Raw genomic sequence first — 17,918 nt, forward strand, 5'->3', positions numbered from 1 at the left:
TAGATTCTCATCTAATAGTCTTCGTAAATTGAACAAGGGTATAAAAGTAAGCTTTTAATCAAATTATACTTGAACATGGGAGGAGAAGATTCAAAATGGAGCAAGTAAGAAATAATGAAGGGAGCATTATTCAACATCATATAAAAAAATTAACTATTTACATAATATAAGTGTTAATTCATTTTGCAAAGATATGTGTTAAATAAAGTTGAAATTGTCTATGCTAGCATTCACTAAAATAATCACAAAACATACGTAGAGATGTCACTATGCATATGGACAATTTTAGTGTTTACATTGTGATAAATTTAGTGAAACCACAAACATTTGCAAACTTTACAATACAGTTACGCATGTTCATGCGTCCATTCACTAAGTGAAAATAATGAATAAAAGGATTGAATAAAGTTTGATAAGTAAAATAATGTCACTACGGATCACACAATAATATCAACGCAACAATTTCAAAAGTTAACAATAAAAATATTAGACTATTGTTTGTACCAAATAGTCCATATTGTTAAAAATGAATGAAAAATATTGAATTGCACATTCTATGACATACTCCTAACTTGTACATTTACACTTCAATAAACTTTTTTCTAAGTAGATTTTTTTTTTTCATATTAAGCAAGACTTCACCACAATCCTAATTTGTATTCAAGCCTAAGAAATGACCCATAAAAACTTTTCATATGCACATCAAATTGGACCAAACGTGAGGACAGTTGTAACAATTTTCTTAGTAGGAATGCGTCCAAACTTAAGGATGTCAAAACCGAATTACAAAAGAAATGGGCCTAAAGAAAATTATTCTCATATTCTTCAACAACGAATGTCAAAGCAAAATAAAATGAGGAAGATGAAAAGACTAAGGAGAAGGAGAATGTGGGGGACAAGAAAACTCTTAAAAAGAGTAATGTCAGTCTATTATTAGGTGTGTGAGACAATGATTTATCAAAATCGTGTGGTTTTTAATTAGGGATAATTTCGATATCAAAAAAATGTGAAATGACAATATGACCTTCCTTTGTTACTTTAACTATCAAAATACCAGTCAAACCGTGCTTTTTAAGTCATTCGAGTTCAAAATTTTTGATTCATATATTTTTCAAAAAAAAAAATATATAGTGCATAAAAAAGCACCAAATTTACTTTTATTACTTTTTAATTTGAGGACACAGATCCCATCATTTTTTAAGTTGAGGCCTGAGGGAACACTTCGATTGCGGACTCACTAGAGGAGCTAGTGCTCAACTTACTCCCGCGAAGTTGGGAAACTAGTAACAATCGGACGGTAAATAATAAACCTCAGACCTCATTCCGATCCAACGGGTTCAAATCGACTCACCGCCAAACCGTATAAATAGCAAACCCTAAACTCAAATTTTCTCCTCTTTCCTCTCCTGCCAATTGCAACACCATTTTGAGCAGGACCGCCATCAAAGCTTACATTTCGATCTTTTTGTATTTATTTACAGTCGTGGTTTCGGGCTCAACTTTTACGCAGCTCAACTAAATTCACAGGATATTTCTCTATTTTTATTTTTATTTTTATAGTCGTGGTGTTTTAGGACAATTTTTGTGCACCTCGACTAAATCCTCTTTCTGATGCCTGCACTTGTTGTAAGCGAAATAATGACGTCTGAAGATTCGAAGGAGCTGAAGAAGAAGATGAAGATTGATTCTAGGTCTGATTCAGATGAGGTGAAGAAGAAAGATAAGAAGCGTAAAGCTTTAAACTTGTATGATGATAATGAGGAGAATGGAAGTTTGAAACAGAGTAAACTGAATGACGATGAAAAGAAGAAGAAGAAGAAGAAGAAGAAGAAGAAGGAGGAGGAGGAGGAGGAGGAATTGGTGGAGGACAAAGAGGAGGATCCTAATGCGTTGTCGAATTTTAGGATTTCAGTGCCCCTAAGAGAAGCTTTGGTTGCTAAGGGGATAAATGCTCTGTTTCCTATTCAAGCTCTGACTTTTGATACTATCTTGGATGGCTCTGACTTGGTTGGTCGAGCTCGTACTGGTCAGGTATATATACTCTGAATTAAAGCGACGCAGTGACTTTTGTGGTCTTAAACTTGGAATTAAAAAAGTTTCCTTGAAAGAAAAGAGATATTATTTCTGAGACGGACTAAAAAGAAAAGTACTGCAAAGATTGAAATGGAGTGAGTGTAATTTAAATGCACGTTTCTGTCAGTAGACCAGCAGCTTTTCATCTTAATTTTGTTACTGGTTTGATTATGCTCTGTTTAGTTTGTGGCCTTGGGAAATTCTAACCCCGAATGTGATAGCAAATGTCTATGTGCTGTCCACTTATACTGACCCACTCAGGAGTAGCTTGCATTTTCTGGTGATTTTCATTCTAGAACCATAATTGATAGAGTTCCATTTACTTCATGTCCCACATTTTTCGTCCAAACTTCAAAACGGTTATTTACTTGTCCAAGGGGTGCATCTTATGCTCCCAAGTTCCTACCTTTGAAAGAAACTTCAGTACCCTATGGTGCTTATCAAGATCTATTAGTGAGGATCTGCAAAAGGTTCACAGGTTGCCCTTTGGTGTTAATTTTATATCTGAAATGAGTTCTCTGAGAAAACAAGCGTTGGTAGTTTCTATTTTCAATTAAAGCTTTGTCATTGCTTATTCATAATGATAAATGGACCGTGCCCACTTTGGTTCTATTATCATAATAACTCATAAGAATAATAATGGACCAAATATTCCAATATCACAAGACATTTTATGCCATGATTGTGATTATTTGATGACTAAGCAGTCCCTAACAGGTTATTATTTCAATTTGTGCTCCCATATTTGCAGGGTAAAACATTGGCCTTTGTGTTGCCTATATTGGAGTCCCTGATAAATGGACCTACTAAAGTATCACGGAAAACAGGGTATGGGAGAGCTCCAAGTGTCCTACTGCTTTTGCCTACTAGGGAGTTGGCACTTCAGGTATTTTAGAGGCCTTGGGAAGTTGACCGCTTCACTGAATGTTAACCTCTGAGTTTTGTATTCTCACTTCATGTTAATATAGGTGTTTGCTGACTTTGAAGTTTATGGTGGGGCTGTGGGGATAACTTCTTGTTGTTTATATGGAAATTCCCCGATGGGACAACAAGAAGTTCAATTGAAAAGAGGAGTTGATATCGTCGTAGGTACTCCTGGAAGAGTTAAGGTAGTGTTTAAATTGGTCTTATATTTGGTGATTCTGGAATATTCGTTGTTGTTATGTTTTTATGCTTCAGAGATTTTAGATGCACTCCTTGCAAATTTGCTGCAGGACCACATCGAAAGAGGAAATATTGATTTCAGGTCTTTACAGTTCCGTGTTCTTGATGAAGTTGATGAAATGTTGAAAATTGGTTTTGTTGATGATGTTGAATTTATATTAGGTATGGTGCTACTCAGTGTTACCTTAACCTTATTATCTGAACTTTTACCCTCTCTTTATCTGGTGCTATCATTAATATGAGTGTAATATCCTTTGAGAACTGAAATTTGTTTGTATGTTAGATTGTCATTTCCAGGGTCTTGTCATATTATGGTTACTGATTTTGTTAGGCTTTTCCTTCTACTTTCTCTTTTTACTTTTGAAGGCAAGGTAGAGGATGCAAGCCAAGTTCAAACACTTCTTTTCAGTGCCACTTTGCCAAGCTGGGTGAAGCATGTTAGTTTCTTATCCCTCTTTTTCTATAAATACTAATCAGCAGGGGAGTATATCATAACCCTTAGTTTATTTCGAAACAAATTGCTTCGTCCAGGACTTGGAAAACAGCCTACCTTGGGGGTAGGAGATGTACAACTTCTGTTCCTAGGCTTTCATTTTCTTTTCTCTCCTGAATAGTCAGTCATCTGTTTCTGGTGGCAGATATCTTCAAAGTTTCTCAAACCTGATAAGAAAACAGTTGATCTTGTTGGTGATGAGAAAATGAAGGCCAGTAAGAATGTGAGGCATATTATTATACCATGCACTGGTTCAGCCAGATCTCAGCTGATTCCTGATATCCTTCGCTGCTACAGCAGGTTGGTTATTTCTCCTTCTTTAGTATCTGTCCGTGTGAGATTTTTAGCATGACAATCAACTTATGAGATCATTTTCTGTCCTTTTTGCCATGAAATATCAGTGGTGGACGCACAATTATTTTCACTGAGACAAGGGGTTATGCTTCGGAGCTAGCTGGCATATTGCCTGGGGCACGTGCTTTGCATGGAGAGATTCAACAGTCCCAGCGTGAGGTAAAATTTTGTTTAAAATATGTTATGTATTCTGGCGTGCTCTCTTTTGCAATCTTTCCTACTCTCTTTTTAGTGACTTTGCTGCTTTTAAGAGGATACCTTTGTCAAAAAAGAAAAAAAAAAAAGAGGCTGAGAGTTTCTCCAGATGTAATCACCTTCTGTTGTAGATGGCTAAAAGTATAAAGCCAAAAAGGGCTCCTTGCATGAGTTGACTATTTGTCACATTCCTTGACTCCTTCAACAAATTTTATAGTTTTGAATTTAGATTCCTTCAATTCCCAAATAATAACTGTTACCCTGATTGTTGCATGATGTTCCAGATCACACTTTCTGGATTCAGATCAGGAAAATTCTTGACATTAGTGGCCACAAATGTAGCAGCCCGTGGATTGGATATCGATAATGTCCAGTTAATTATTCAGGTTTGATATTGTTAAGTTCATATTCAACTTGATGCTCAAACCTTACTGGTATTTGTGAATGCTGAAATTAATATATATGGTCAGTGTGAGCCGCCACGCGATGTTGAAGCGTATATTCATCGCTCTGGCAGGACAGGACGAGCAGGTGAGCTGCTGATGTTCGAATTGCTTTCATTAGATCACTGGAATTCATGAACATTCCTACTTATATTTGTTTGTTATCATTATGTCATCCAGGAAATACCGGTGTTGCTGTAATGCTTTACGATCCTAAGAAGTCCAACATTTCTAAGATTGAAAGAGAATCTGGTGTCAAGTTCGAGCATCTATCTGCTCCACAGCCAGCTGATGTTGCTAAAGCGGCTGGGAAAGAAGCAGCAGAAGCAGTTGCTGAAATTTCTGATAGGTATTTTTTCGTTTGTACTTTCTTATGGACTTGGATGTGCCATTGTTCTACCATTCATCTATTTTCAAATCTCTGTAGTGTAATACCTGCTTTCAAGGCTGCTGCAGAGGAACTTCTACATACCTCTGAACTATCACCAGCTGAATTGCTTGCGAAGGCACTTGCCAAGGCAGCTGTAAGTATCTCTCCTCATGACTTGTCTAACCGGGGAACCAAGCCTGGCCTTATGGTTGACAGGACTGTTCTCTTACTTTTCCAGGGCTACTCTGAGATCAAAAGTCGGTCTCTCCTTTCTTCCATGGAGAACTGTGTTACTCTACTTCTTGAGTGTGGGAGGCCCATATTTTCACCTTCGTGAGTATTTAAACCATGTTCAGTAAATAGTTTTCTTACTTTCTCCAATTATAACAAGTCATTGCATGGAGACTCAGTGAGAGCTAATAAGGCAGAGCCTACTGTTAGTTTGGTTGAATAATTCTCCTGTTGATCTTTTGTACTTTCTTAATATGGCAGCTTTGCGTATAATGTTTTGCGGGGTTTCCTACCTGAGGACAAGGTTGAATTAATCAAAGGTCTTACTTTGACAGCTGATGGAAAGGGCGCGGTGTTTGATGTATCTTCTGATGAACTAGATACATTTCTAGCAGGTATGTTTCTCCAACTTTTTGCAATTGATCTAAGCCGAATAATTCCTACTCTAAAACCTCCATCAGAGTTTGCTTCTTATGTCCATTTTCAAGAAACCCCACTATCTCATTAATCAGTGATTAAAGTCGATGCTTGTCTAACCTATTTCTCATCTTTACTTTTTCCTTACCTGGTGGGGCTCTGCAGGGAAGAACGCACAAGGTGTAAGCATGGAGGTAGTAAAAGAACTACCTCGGTTGCAAGAGAAAGACCAGGCGAGAGGTGGAAGATTTGGTGGGAGCCATGGTGGCTTCTCTGACAGGAGAGGTGGAGGTCGATTTTCTGGAGGCAGAGGTGGAAGAGGTGGTGGGAGAGGTTACGGAAACTTTGGCCGTAGATGAAGAATGCACACAGTTTATTCAGGCTGAGTGTATAGGAAATTTTTTGCCCTTGTGGCTTCAAAATTTTGCGATATATGAAGAAAAATGTATATTACAGCTGCTGTTCATGGAATACGAATATTAGATTTTCCACGTGTAGGTTCAATTAGACTAATTATTTACTTCTTGCTGGGTGGGGTCTTCATAGGAGGCAATTTTTTCTTTTCCAGCTTGTATTTTCAACTTAACAACATTGCTTTTTCCTAGTCAAAATAAAGTAAAAATCTAAGTTATATTTTAGAAAAAATAACACAAATATACACCTTAACTTATCATATCCTCATCCTTACAAAGTAATTATGAAAATTTCAAAGTAATTATGAAAATTTCAATTAGTTATGCATATTTTTTGGATGAATCAGAGGGCGTTAAGACCGGCGCTTGTTGTAGTGCTAGCAGGAATGCAAGTGAATGAATCCCATCTCCTAATTATGTATCTCGACAAATTTAAAATTGAAAAAAAATATATTAGGAGCTAATTATGTATCTTTTCAAACCTAAAACTAAAAAAAATGTATCAGGAGCTAATTATGTATCTTTTCAAAGGAAAAATATATCTTCATTGGATATATTATGTATCTCGATGGACACAAAATCAGTTAAGATGTATTGGAAACTAATTATGAATCTTTACAACAAAAAAAATATATTTTCATTGGATGCATCGAGAGCTAATTATGTATCTCGATAGATTTACGTCGGTGTTCAACTAAAGCTACCCTTTATGGTGTATATGGGGGGACACTAAATGTTCAATTCCATGTGTTTTTAGATAGAAATCTAAATTTTGAAATTCGCCACTACCATCAGTATAAAAGGATAAAATTTTTGTTTGAAAATGTCTTTCAAGCATGGGATGTAAAGTTTTGAGGATTTCCTAGACTTTTGTTTTAGCTTTGAGTGTAAATAACCACATATATCTTGAGAATTGATCGACTAATAAAATATAGTATCATTTTTTGTCAATCGAAATTATCGAAGATGGCCCTACAACTCACTGTAAACTAAATTTAATAGACTAACACTGTGCAAATAACCTTTTAAAAAAGGCATCTTGTGGCTTTTATTAAAATACCATGAATTACAAATAGTATTAGATTCGGAACCAACAGCTGGAATCGAAAAATCATGCAAAAATTTATTCAGAACTTTATGATTAGGTTGGACTAATCATTGATGCTACAGGTTGTATGGAATAGGGATGTTGCATTTTGGAGGACCATCATCATCCCCCGGAGGCCACTCATACCACTCGTTTTTACTCCATCCACGATCCAATGATGCCCCCGTAGTCAGATTCTTTACAAGATAAGAAAAAGGAAAAAATTCCATAAATGAGTTATTATCTTGACAAAACTTAGAGACGGAGATTAGATTATTTTTAATAGATGGAGAGCAAAGGATACGTTGCAGCTGGAATCGGTGATTTGATGTAATAAAATTCACATTGTCAATATGAGGGATTGGAATGGTATTACCATTATCCATGACGATCTCCTCCGAACCGTGGTAGTTTTCTGTAATGGCTAGACTTTGTGTGTCTGAGGCTATATGGTGGGTGGCACCACTGTTAACGATCCGTGGAGCTGACTGATTCTAGAGGGTTATATCATAATTAGCATGTGCTTGAAGATGATTCTGAGAGTGTGTCCGACATACATTGGCAGTATGACATCTACAATCATAGAGTTGGAAGTAGAGGTTGTTGTTGGAAGACTGTTGTTGATTATTACACCAAGATTGCTAATTGTTATGCCAGGACTAATAATTATTTTGTTGGTTTGGCACATTTGATAGTTGATTATTGTTCTTGTGATTGGTGGAGCCTTGATGTGTAGAATTGAAAGTAGTTCCCAGAGCAATGTTGGCAGTGATTGGACTAGAATGTGTCTTTTTGGCTTCCTCGTGGTGCAGGAAAAGCTCATAATCAAGGAGTTTTTTATATAGTTCTTCATAGGGGATTGTTGAATCTCGAGCTCGAGTAACGGCTGAAAGTTCTCGAAATTTAGATCCAAGTCCAGTGAGAATCTTGACAATCAAATTCTTCATTGGATACGGGGGATCAAATAGTGGAAATTTCATCACAAATAGATCGAACTTAATGGAGATAGTTTGCAATAGGGCGAGAATCTATGAAGTTGCAGGCTAGACGGTCTCTAAGACTACAAATACGAGTTTGAGACTTATTTGCATAAGCAGTATGCAAGTCATCCCAAGTGATCTTTTGCATTTGTAGCAGAAGCGACTGTATTACCAATGTTCGCATCCACAGTTGTCAAGATAGCATTTTGTATAAGCTGATCTTGTTGAAACTAGGAAACATAATTAGGATTTGGTACTTTTATGTTTTTTTTAGATATAGTTTTGGAGGTGGTTGATATAGATCCATAAAGATGACCAAAGAGGTTGTATCCGCGCATAAGCATGGACACCTGCACCTTCCACAACGAAAAATTATGGCTACCAACAAGTTTGATGGGGAGTTGAGTAACCATATTAAACTAGACAATAGTCTTTGAGTTGAATATGTTGTCGGTATTAACGGTGCTTGTATTTGGGTCCATTTAGGCATGAGGTGTTTGGGATGGGAAAAATAGAAAAGAAAAGAGAAAAAGGATTAAGCTTGTTAAAGCTATAGAGCTCTAATACCATAAAGAGGAAGAGAAGAACTGGTAGTAGATGAATGATGATTTTATTGATTCTCTTTATTGGCTTTTATAGCCCGTGTATTACATATAATCTGAGCAAATATAGGTAACAAAGAGACCTACTAAAATACAATCCTAAATATACCAAAGATGATAAGTACAAAAATAATATGAAAAGGCTGAATTAAAAAGAAAAGAGTCCTAAACAAAATAAGAATCCTAAAGATAAATCAACTAGCCATTATTAATACTGAGCTCTTGTTTAGGCCGATTTGGGATTTCTTTGCTGAAAGTGTTCTTTTTTAAAACTTATGATAATTAATATAGTACATTTACTAATTTTAAGAATAAATTTAGTTTATCCGTCTTTAAAGAGCTTGACATATGATACTTTATTTGTTGAAGGGGGACAAGTGAAGTTGATCTGGTTGTGGTAATTACAAGGGTCTCTTTGTTAATAGTTTTTTTCCTGAGGAAGATTAAGCATTGGGTAAGGTATTTTCTCCTTGAGGGACGATTTCATTTTATGAGCTTGGTTGTTCATATATAAGAGAGTTGATATGAGAGAGTAAGAATTATGTTTTTCTTTGCTATAGACTACAAGTACATATATATACAACTAGAATCTTATACAATTTCTAAAATCAAGTGATTTGATATATAAGAATTAATTACTATTACTAATCATATTTGATTACTGCTTTTCTGAGATTTTGATTAAGTGTATCCAAGGGAAGGGTCGTGATCTCGACCAGGTGAAATGCATTAAGGGGGAGGATGGCGGAGTTTTGGTGGAGGACGACCTCATTAAGAAAAAATAGCAGTCCTATTTTCATAGGCTCTTGAATGATGAGGGGGATAGAGATGTTGTGTTAGGGGAGTTGGAGCATTCCGAGAAGGGTCGCGACTTTGATTTTTGTCGGCGTTTTAAGGTAGATGAGGTCAGTGAGTCCATTCAAAAGATGCGAAGGGGCAGTGCGATGGGGCCCGATGAGATACCGGTAGATTTTTGGAAGTTCTCTGGCGGGTCAGGGTTGAAGTGGCTAACCAACTTATTTAACAATATTTTCAAGTCGGCAAAGATGCCTGAGGCGTGAAGATGGAGCACGATGATCCCTGTTTATAAGAACAAGGGTGACATTCAAAGTTGCAACAACTATCGGGGTATTAAGTTGTTGAGTCACACGATGAAAATTTGGGAGAGGGTGGTAGAGCGAAGATTAAGAAAGATTATGTCTATCTCAGAGAATCAGTTTTGTTTTATGCCTGGTTGCTCCACGACTGAGGCAATTCACCTTGTGCAGAGACTGATAGAACAGTATAGAGAGAGGAAGAAGGATCTTCACTTGTTTTTTATTGACTTGGAAAAGGCATATGACAAGGTCCCTAGGGAGGTTCTTTGGAGATGCATGGAGACGAGAGGGGTCCCGGTGGCGTACATCAGAGCGATTAAGAACACGTATGAGGGGGCGAAGACTCGGGTAAGGATAGTGGGAGGAGATTCTGAGCATTTCCCAATATTGACAGGGTTGCGCCAGGGATCAACTCTTAGTCCATTTTTATTTGCTTTGGTGATGGATGTGTTGACGCGAAAAATACAATGTGAGGTGCCTTGGTGCATGCTTTTCGCAGATGATATAGTTTTGATTGATGAGTCGCGACAAGGGGTTAATGATAAACTGGAGGTTTGGAGGCAAGCCCTAGAGTCTAAAGGTTTCAGATTGAGTAGGACTAAGACGGAGTACTTGGAGTGCAAGTTTAGTGACTCGAGGCAAGAGCAGGAGGTGTTAGTGAAGTTGGATTCCCAAGCGGTTTGCAAGAGGGGGAGTTTTAAGTATCCCGGGTCTATGATTCATGGAAATGGAGAGATAGATGAAGATGTCTCCCACCATATTGGGGATGGTTGGTTGAAATGGAGGCTCGCTTCAGGAATTCTATGCGATAAGAAGGCGACCCTCAAGCTGAAAGGCAAATTCTTTAGAGTTGCAGTCCGACCTGCTATGTTGTATGGAGCGGAGTGTTGGTCGGTTAAGAATTCTCATATCCAAAAGCTGAAGGTAGCGGAAATAAGGATATTGCGTTAGATGTGTGGATTCACTAGGGTTGACAAGGTTAGGAATGATATTATTCAGGAGAAGGTAGGAGTGGTGTTAGTGGAGAAAAAGATGCGGGAAGTGAGGTTGAGATGGTTTGGTCATGTGATGAGGAGGGGCACGGATGCCCCAGTTCGTAGGTGTGAGCGGTTGGCCTTGGATGGCTTCAAGCGGCGTAGGGGTAGGCCGAAGAAATACTGGAGAGAAGTGATTAAACGTGACATAGAGCAGTTACAGTTGACTGAGGACATGACCCTGGATAGGAAGGTATGGAGGAATAGAATTAGGATAGAGGGTTAAGGGTCTAGTTGAGGCGTTGTCAGTATTTAGGTGGACTTTGGGGTCTTGTGTTTGGCAACTTACAATTTTCTGTGGATGTCGTACCATTGTTATTTTATTGTGTTCTAGGATTTTCATGATTCTGTATGCTGTTTTCTAACTTGAGTTGGGGGTCTATCGGAAACAGCCTCTCTACCTCTTTAGAGGTAGTGGTATGGAGTGCATACACTATACCCTCCACAGACCCCACTATGTGGGAATATACTGGGTATGTTGTTGTTGTTGTTGTATCCAAGGGTATGGTCTGGTGGTTCAATGAAGTTGGGTTGAGCATCATGAGGTCTCAGATTCATTTCCCAATAGAGATAAATACTAGGTGATGTCTTTCTATTTGTTCTAACCTTGGTGGATAGAGTTATCCGTTGGTACCTATTTCTGGTGGGGGATGGAAGGTATCCCGTAAAAATACTTGAGGTGCGAGCAAGCGGGCTGGAACACCACAGTTATCAAAGAAATATTTAGTATTATTAACACGCCCCCGCAAGACGGAGGATCCACTGGATACACCCATCTTGGATCGAAGAAGCTCAAGAATTTGTCTAGACAATGGTTTAATCAGTACATCTACCAATTGTCTTTTATGGATGGATACCTGGACAACACATAGTTTCCCTTTGGCAATCCTGCCATGGAAAAAATATAAATCAGTTGAAACATGCTTCATTCGGCTATGACAGAAAGGATTCGAATAAGCATAAGTTGTGCCAATATTATCACACATGATGTTGGGAGCTGAGGATGGGCATTGATGCAGTTTATGAAGTAAGGTTTGGACCCAAGCAACTTCGGAAGCAGTGAAGGCAACAACGCTATACTCCACTTGTATGGACGAACGAGCTATAGATTTATGTTTCTAGGAGCTTCAAGAAATAGGATTGATATTAAGGTAGACAATATATGCATATGTAGAGCTACAATCATTCAAATTTCCTGCCCAATCTGCATAAGAAAAGGCTTACAGTGTCAAAGAAGAGCCACGTTTGAGATGAAGATCATAGTAGATGGTAGCTTTAAGAGCCTGCCAGTGAGTTATGAAGTGAGTCAGCATAATTAAGATAACTTGTTAATACCGTAAGAAATATCAGGGCTGGTCAAATTAAGGTATTGTAAGGAGACAACTAACTACCGATAAAGTTTGGCATTGACCAAGTCAGTTTCATCTTTCAATTTTAATTCAACAAAAATTGACATAGGGGATGCAACATGTTTGGTACCACTCAAATCAAATCTATCAAGAATACCCCTGATATACTTGTGCTGTGACAGAAGAGACCCCTGGTTGTTGGGATGACTTCAACCCCTAAAAATTAATGTGAGTTGCCCAAATCTTTTAAGGAGGACCACGTAGAGAGAGTGGAAACAAGTTGTGCCAGAAATTGATTTGAATCTCCTGTAATCGGTAGGTCATCAACATATACCAAAAAATAGCAAAGGATAGAACTATGTGCATAGATGAGCAAAGATGCATCACTATCAGACTGGACAAAACTAAGAGATAATAAATCTGCTTATTGCATGTTAATAAGCTTTAGGTGCCCGTTTTAAGCCATAAATTGCTTGCTTCAGCTTCAAAATGTGAGATAGTCTGGTAGAGTCAACAACCCTAGGTGGTTGACTTATGTATACTTCTTCCTATAATTATCCTTGAAGAAAAACATTGTTCACATCAAGTTGTTTTATCTTTATGTCGCCTAAATTACACCTCTGATAAAAGTATGAAGCAGTCGTTGATCAAATCTAGAACTCAAATATGTTGGGGACCATCTCATGGGGAATAGGTCAAAATATCTATCAAGTCTTATCCAAGCAATTAGTAAGCAATCTCCAGATTTAAGAACTTCAAATAGTAACAAAAATGTTGATTTAGTTAGACTTGTAATCAGTGTGAGAGATGCACTAGGACAGTGATGCACTAGGACAGTGCTCCCCATAACTTTAAAACTCTGTAGGTTCGTTGTACTAGTGATCTCTCATGGTTCTCAATATGCAGAATCAATGGGTTATGTTCATCTAAATGACTTTACACCTCTATCAGATGACTATCCTTAATCACAAAATATGGTCTCATTAGTTTTGCGTTACTAACCCCTATTATTGATCCCATATAAACTATCCAGATCACTGACTCAAGATAATTAAATAGAGGTTGATAGCTCCAAGTCTCGTTGTTATTTTCTTTTTCCCATCCGTTACACCTTCTTTCGTTGTGAGTATGGATAAGGTAAGTCCTAACGTTGGCCACCATTAGAAAGCAATCAAACCAAGGAGTATCACAATACATGCACAAACACCCTTTGAGAATCACGTCATACTTGGAGCACTACTTTGTTAATCAGTCATGGTTCCCACAATCTTAGTTTTGGTATTTAGATACACATAACAGCTAGCATATAATAACAATTCTGATAAGATATCATAATTATGAACTTACAAGAAGAATATGAAAACCACAAATATCACCTTTTGATTAAAACCCTAAAAATCAATGTTAATACTTCAAAGAACAAAAGTATGCCTCGAAAGTATTAATAGAATATAGTATGAAACAATAAATCTAATGGGAGTATTTATAGACAACAATAAAATCTATCCAAAACACAATGGAATTTGCCTTTTCAGGACCTCGAATGGAGGAATGTACAATCGTGGGTAGATACCATGATCATTCTATATGCTTGTAGATTGACACTTGACTTTTCCATTCTTTCAGTTTTTCACTAGAATGGTACGATCATGGGAGCCTTTCGTGCTTTCCATTTTTGACTTTCACTATTTCTGAACTTTTCTCTTAAAAGATTCGGGACGAGGTGGAAGCATCATCCCATGATCGTGAAATCCTTCCGTTTGATTTTCTTTATGCTTAAAATCTGCAAGCATTATTTTTGGACTTCTTTTTATGATGGATCTTACGATCATAGCATCTATGCATGAACATAGGATGTATTTATCTAACATCTACTTAAATATCACTTCTCTGTTTCACACTACGACAACAATGACCATTGTCGTAGGTTGGCTCGTCTGATGCCTTTAAGTCTCTTTACTCCTCCGAACTAGTTTAACCTGCAAGTACCAAAAATGAATGTCATACCCAAATAAAAAATACATGTGTACAAGCAAATTTTTCTAGTTTTAAGCATCAAAAGTATCATAAGATCACGGCACATCAATCTTCCATCCAAATTGCAAAGCAATGCATAACTACTCCAATGATAGTTGTTTTAATAACAAGACTAAATATGTTATGGTAGTCAATCTCGGGTCTTTTATGAAACCTTTAGCTACTAAACGTGTATAGCTAATGGTTCCATTGGAATTTCACTTTATGCTAAAAATCCGCATACAACCATTGACATTAAAATGAGGTTGAGAAGGAACAAACTCCCATGTTCCCTTTTTAACAAGGGCATTAAATTATTATTACATAATTGCTTTCAATTCAGGATCCTTTATGGTTTATGCTACACATGATGGCTCAATAGATGAACTAATGGGATGTTTGGTTCCTGTGAAGGCTCATTTAGGTTTATAACTGTTATTTTGAGATTGTGTGGTCATGGGATGGCTACTTGTGGGACCTTGTTGTATATGGGTGATTATATGACATGGATGTTGTAATGACCCTTCAGGTCATTAATCGGGTTCTTGCTTATCTTCACCGATAGAGCTCCTCCAAAGCCATCCCAAGTCTTTAGTGACTTGCTGGAATCGATAGTTCAATTACCTGACGGTTCATTTGGTTTTTAGAACCACTTTTCTAATTTGAAGTCTTTGTCGATTCTAAATGGTTGTTAAGCAAAAACTTCAATAAAATAATTTTGGATGCAAATTTTGACTACGTCAGTAGCTATGTAATGTCGATTTTAGGGTAGGTATACCCTTGGTTCGGATCCCACAGCACCCAAGCTCATTTTGACCCATTAGTCAAAAAGTCAAAAATCAAAATATATAGGTATGGGACCCATAAGTGGCCTAAATGACCTCGGATGTAAAGTTTGACTTCATCAATGCATCTGAAAGTCAAATTTAGTGGGGTTATACAGGTCATTTGCAAAAAATAGAGTCCGAATGAGTTCGGGAGGTCAAAAATAAGTTTTGACCTTATGGGTCCATTGAAACTCGTATAAAAGGCCCTTTAGGCTGATTTTTAGGGCATTATTCATTTCTTTGGGAACCCTAGCAACTATGAGAGATTGTTGACTAAAAGAATGAGTCTTGTGGGTTGATTAGGAGCTTGAATAACTTATGTAATCCATTTTTGCTATAAATCTAAGGTAAGATTTCTTCAAATTTGGTATTAATTTCTTTATTTCTAGACCCAAAACCCTAAGTCTTTGAGGCTTAATTGTAGCCACAAATGTGATTGATTTACTCAAATTTCTTGAGGGTTTTATCTCCGTATGATATTTAGACTATGGGTTGGTCTCAAAAATTTATTTTCTGAATGTGGGACCCACTTAGGGGTTTGGTATCATTTTGGACCCATGGCATAATGGTGCGATAATGGGTGTTGTTGTTCTTGTATGGATGCTTATATTATGTTGTTGATAGCTTAGCTCGTGGAAGAAGAAGCTTAAGAAAAGGAAAGGCAAAACCTGTTGGTTCATGAGCAATTAGACTCGAGGTAGGTTAGGCTTACCCATAGTTCGATTGAGCTTGGTTGTAATATAATTATTGATATCTTGTGAGATTGGGAGGGGTTTTTTTTAGATGATAAATGATTGAATGATGATGCTTGGTATTAGTTGATTCTCATAAGTTGTTAAACTTGTAAAAGTATGATTGTTGAACTTTAGCTTAGAACCTTGAATAGTTCTACGTATAGTTCCTTGGATAGTTCTACGTATAGTCTCATAAATAATATGATAACACTTTAGTTTCTCTACTAGATGAGAATGATATTGTTTAATGACCTTAAAAGTATGTTGATCTAGTTATTGCTTAATTATGAAATGGCCATGATGTTGGGTTGACTTAGGAAGAATACTTGAAGAAGATTTCTCCTATAGGCTTAGTAAGGATATCCCTTATGATGTGACTTAGATAACCTAGCCTAAATCCGGGTAGAAGTTAGTCTTATATAAGTGACTTTAGTATTATTGGGAGTTAGAAATGGGACTTGACCCACCTTAAGCTTGAAATATGTAACTCCTTGGTAACCTATATACTTGATAAGTGTCTAAATTATGTTATTGAGATTATAAAGGTTAAACTCGATTTTTAGTTCATGAATAAGGTCGATGGTTAGAAAATGTGTGTACTTGATTGGTAGTCTTATTGCCATGTTATGGATAGCCATAGAAAGATGGTAATTGTGTATATCATCTAGATACTCATGCTTATGCTCGTACTCACATATCATGATGATGACTAGTAATAAAGTGTGATGGTTTATGTATCTTACATCTCTATTACTCAATTATTGTGAACTTGTGTATGTTTATTGATTTGGGCCATATATGTGTGTATGTTGTTATCTTGAAAAATATTAATACTATGATAATGCCGGGTGAATTCGGAGGAAATATTGATACTATGATGATACCCAATGAATTCAGAGGAAATATTGATACTATGATGATGCCCGGTGAATTTGAAGGAAATATTGATACTATGATGATGCCCGGTAAATCCGGAGGAAATATTGATACTATGATGATGCCCAATGAATTCGGAGGAAATATTGATACTATGATGATGCCCGATGAATCCGGAGGAAATATTGATACTATGATGATGCCCGGTGAATCCGGAGGAAATATTGATACTATGATGATGCCTAGTGAATCCGGAGGAAATATTGATACTATGATGATGTACAGAGGAAATATTGATACTATGATGATGCCCGATAAATTCGGAGGAAATGTTGATGTTATGATGATGGCCGGTGAATCTGGAAGAGGTAATGATCTTATGATGATAGTTGGTGAATCCGAAAGAGGTAATGTGTAACACCCTGTGATATCCTTAATTTAATACCTTACTTTGTAGCATGTTTAAGGGGTTAATCATCTGAAAAGAAAATTTCCTAAGTATCAAAAGGACCTAGTCATGTTTTAAGATCCTAAACTTGTGTAATTTTTAAATTGATTTTTCCAACCTAGAGGTATGAATTTTTGAGTTGATTCATATTCGGGGAAGTGAAGGGGATGTCTCGGAGAAGTTTTGGAATTTTTGGGCATCGTTAGAGAGGTGTTTGGATTTCTAAAACAGTGGCCCAATGTAAAGTCGGCGTGCCACGTTGAGTATCGCGTCGGTGAAACAGTGAACCAACGCGATGTCGATGCGACGCATCGATGATAACATCGATGAAATAGTGGATCGATGCAATCTCGATGCATCGCATTGGGTAATGCATCAGGTAACGCGTCAGTGCCCAATTCTCATTTTTTTAAAAATATATCCGGCCTTGGGGAGGGGATGACTAGTAATAAAGTGTGATGGTTTATGTATCTTACATATCTATTACTCAATTATTGTGAACTTGTGTATGTTTATTGATTTGGGCCATATATGTGTGTATGTTGTTGTCTTGGAAAATATTAATACTATGATAATGCCCGGAAATCCAGAGGAAATATTGATACTATGATGATGCCCGGTGAATTCGGAGAAAATATTGATACTATGATGATGCCCAGTGAATCCGAAGGAAATATTGATACTATGATGATGCCCGGTGAATCCGGAGGAAATA

The 17,918-nt window shown here is 37.1% G+C and overlaps 1 protein-coding gene across 1 annotated transcript; it reads left to right on the forward strand.

Moving 5' to 3' along the window:
* The first annotated feature begins 1,159 nt into the window (after nucleotides 1-1,159).
* On the forward strand, nucleotides 1,160-6,231 carry LOC107863394 (DEAD-box ATP-dependent RNA helicase 7). The gene is made up of 14 exons (XM_016709288.2): nucleotides 1,160-2,031; nucleotides 2,825-2,959; nucleotides 3,042-3,182; nucleotides 3,288-3,399; nucleotides 3,604-3,674; nucleotides 3,876-4,030; nucleotides 4,132-4,243; nucleotides 4,564-4,665; nucleotides 4,750-4,810; nucleotides 4,903-5,071; nucleotides 5,150-5,246; nucleotides 5,331-5,425; nucleotides 5,585-5,718; nucleotides 5,906-6,231. Exons 1-14 carry the CDS (start codon nucleotides 1,612-1,614, stop codon nucleotides 6,097-6,099), a joined length of 1,998 nt encoding a protein of 665 aa, XP_016564774.1. The 5' UTR covers nucleotides 1,160-1,611; the 3' UTR covers nucleotides 6,100-6,231.
* The last annotated feature ends 11,687 nt before the right edge of the window (nucleotides 6,232-17,918 follow it).

The sequence above is a fragment of the Capsicum annuum genome, chromosome 3 (genome assembly GCF_002878395.1).
Source record: "Capsicum annuum cultivar UCD-10X-F1 chromosome 3, UCD10Xv1.1, whole genome shotgun sequence".
Lineage (NCBI taxonomy): Eukaryota > Viridiplantae > Streptophyta > Magnoliopsida > Solanales > Solanaceae > Capsicum > Capsicum annuum.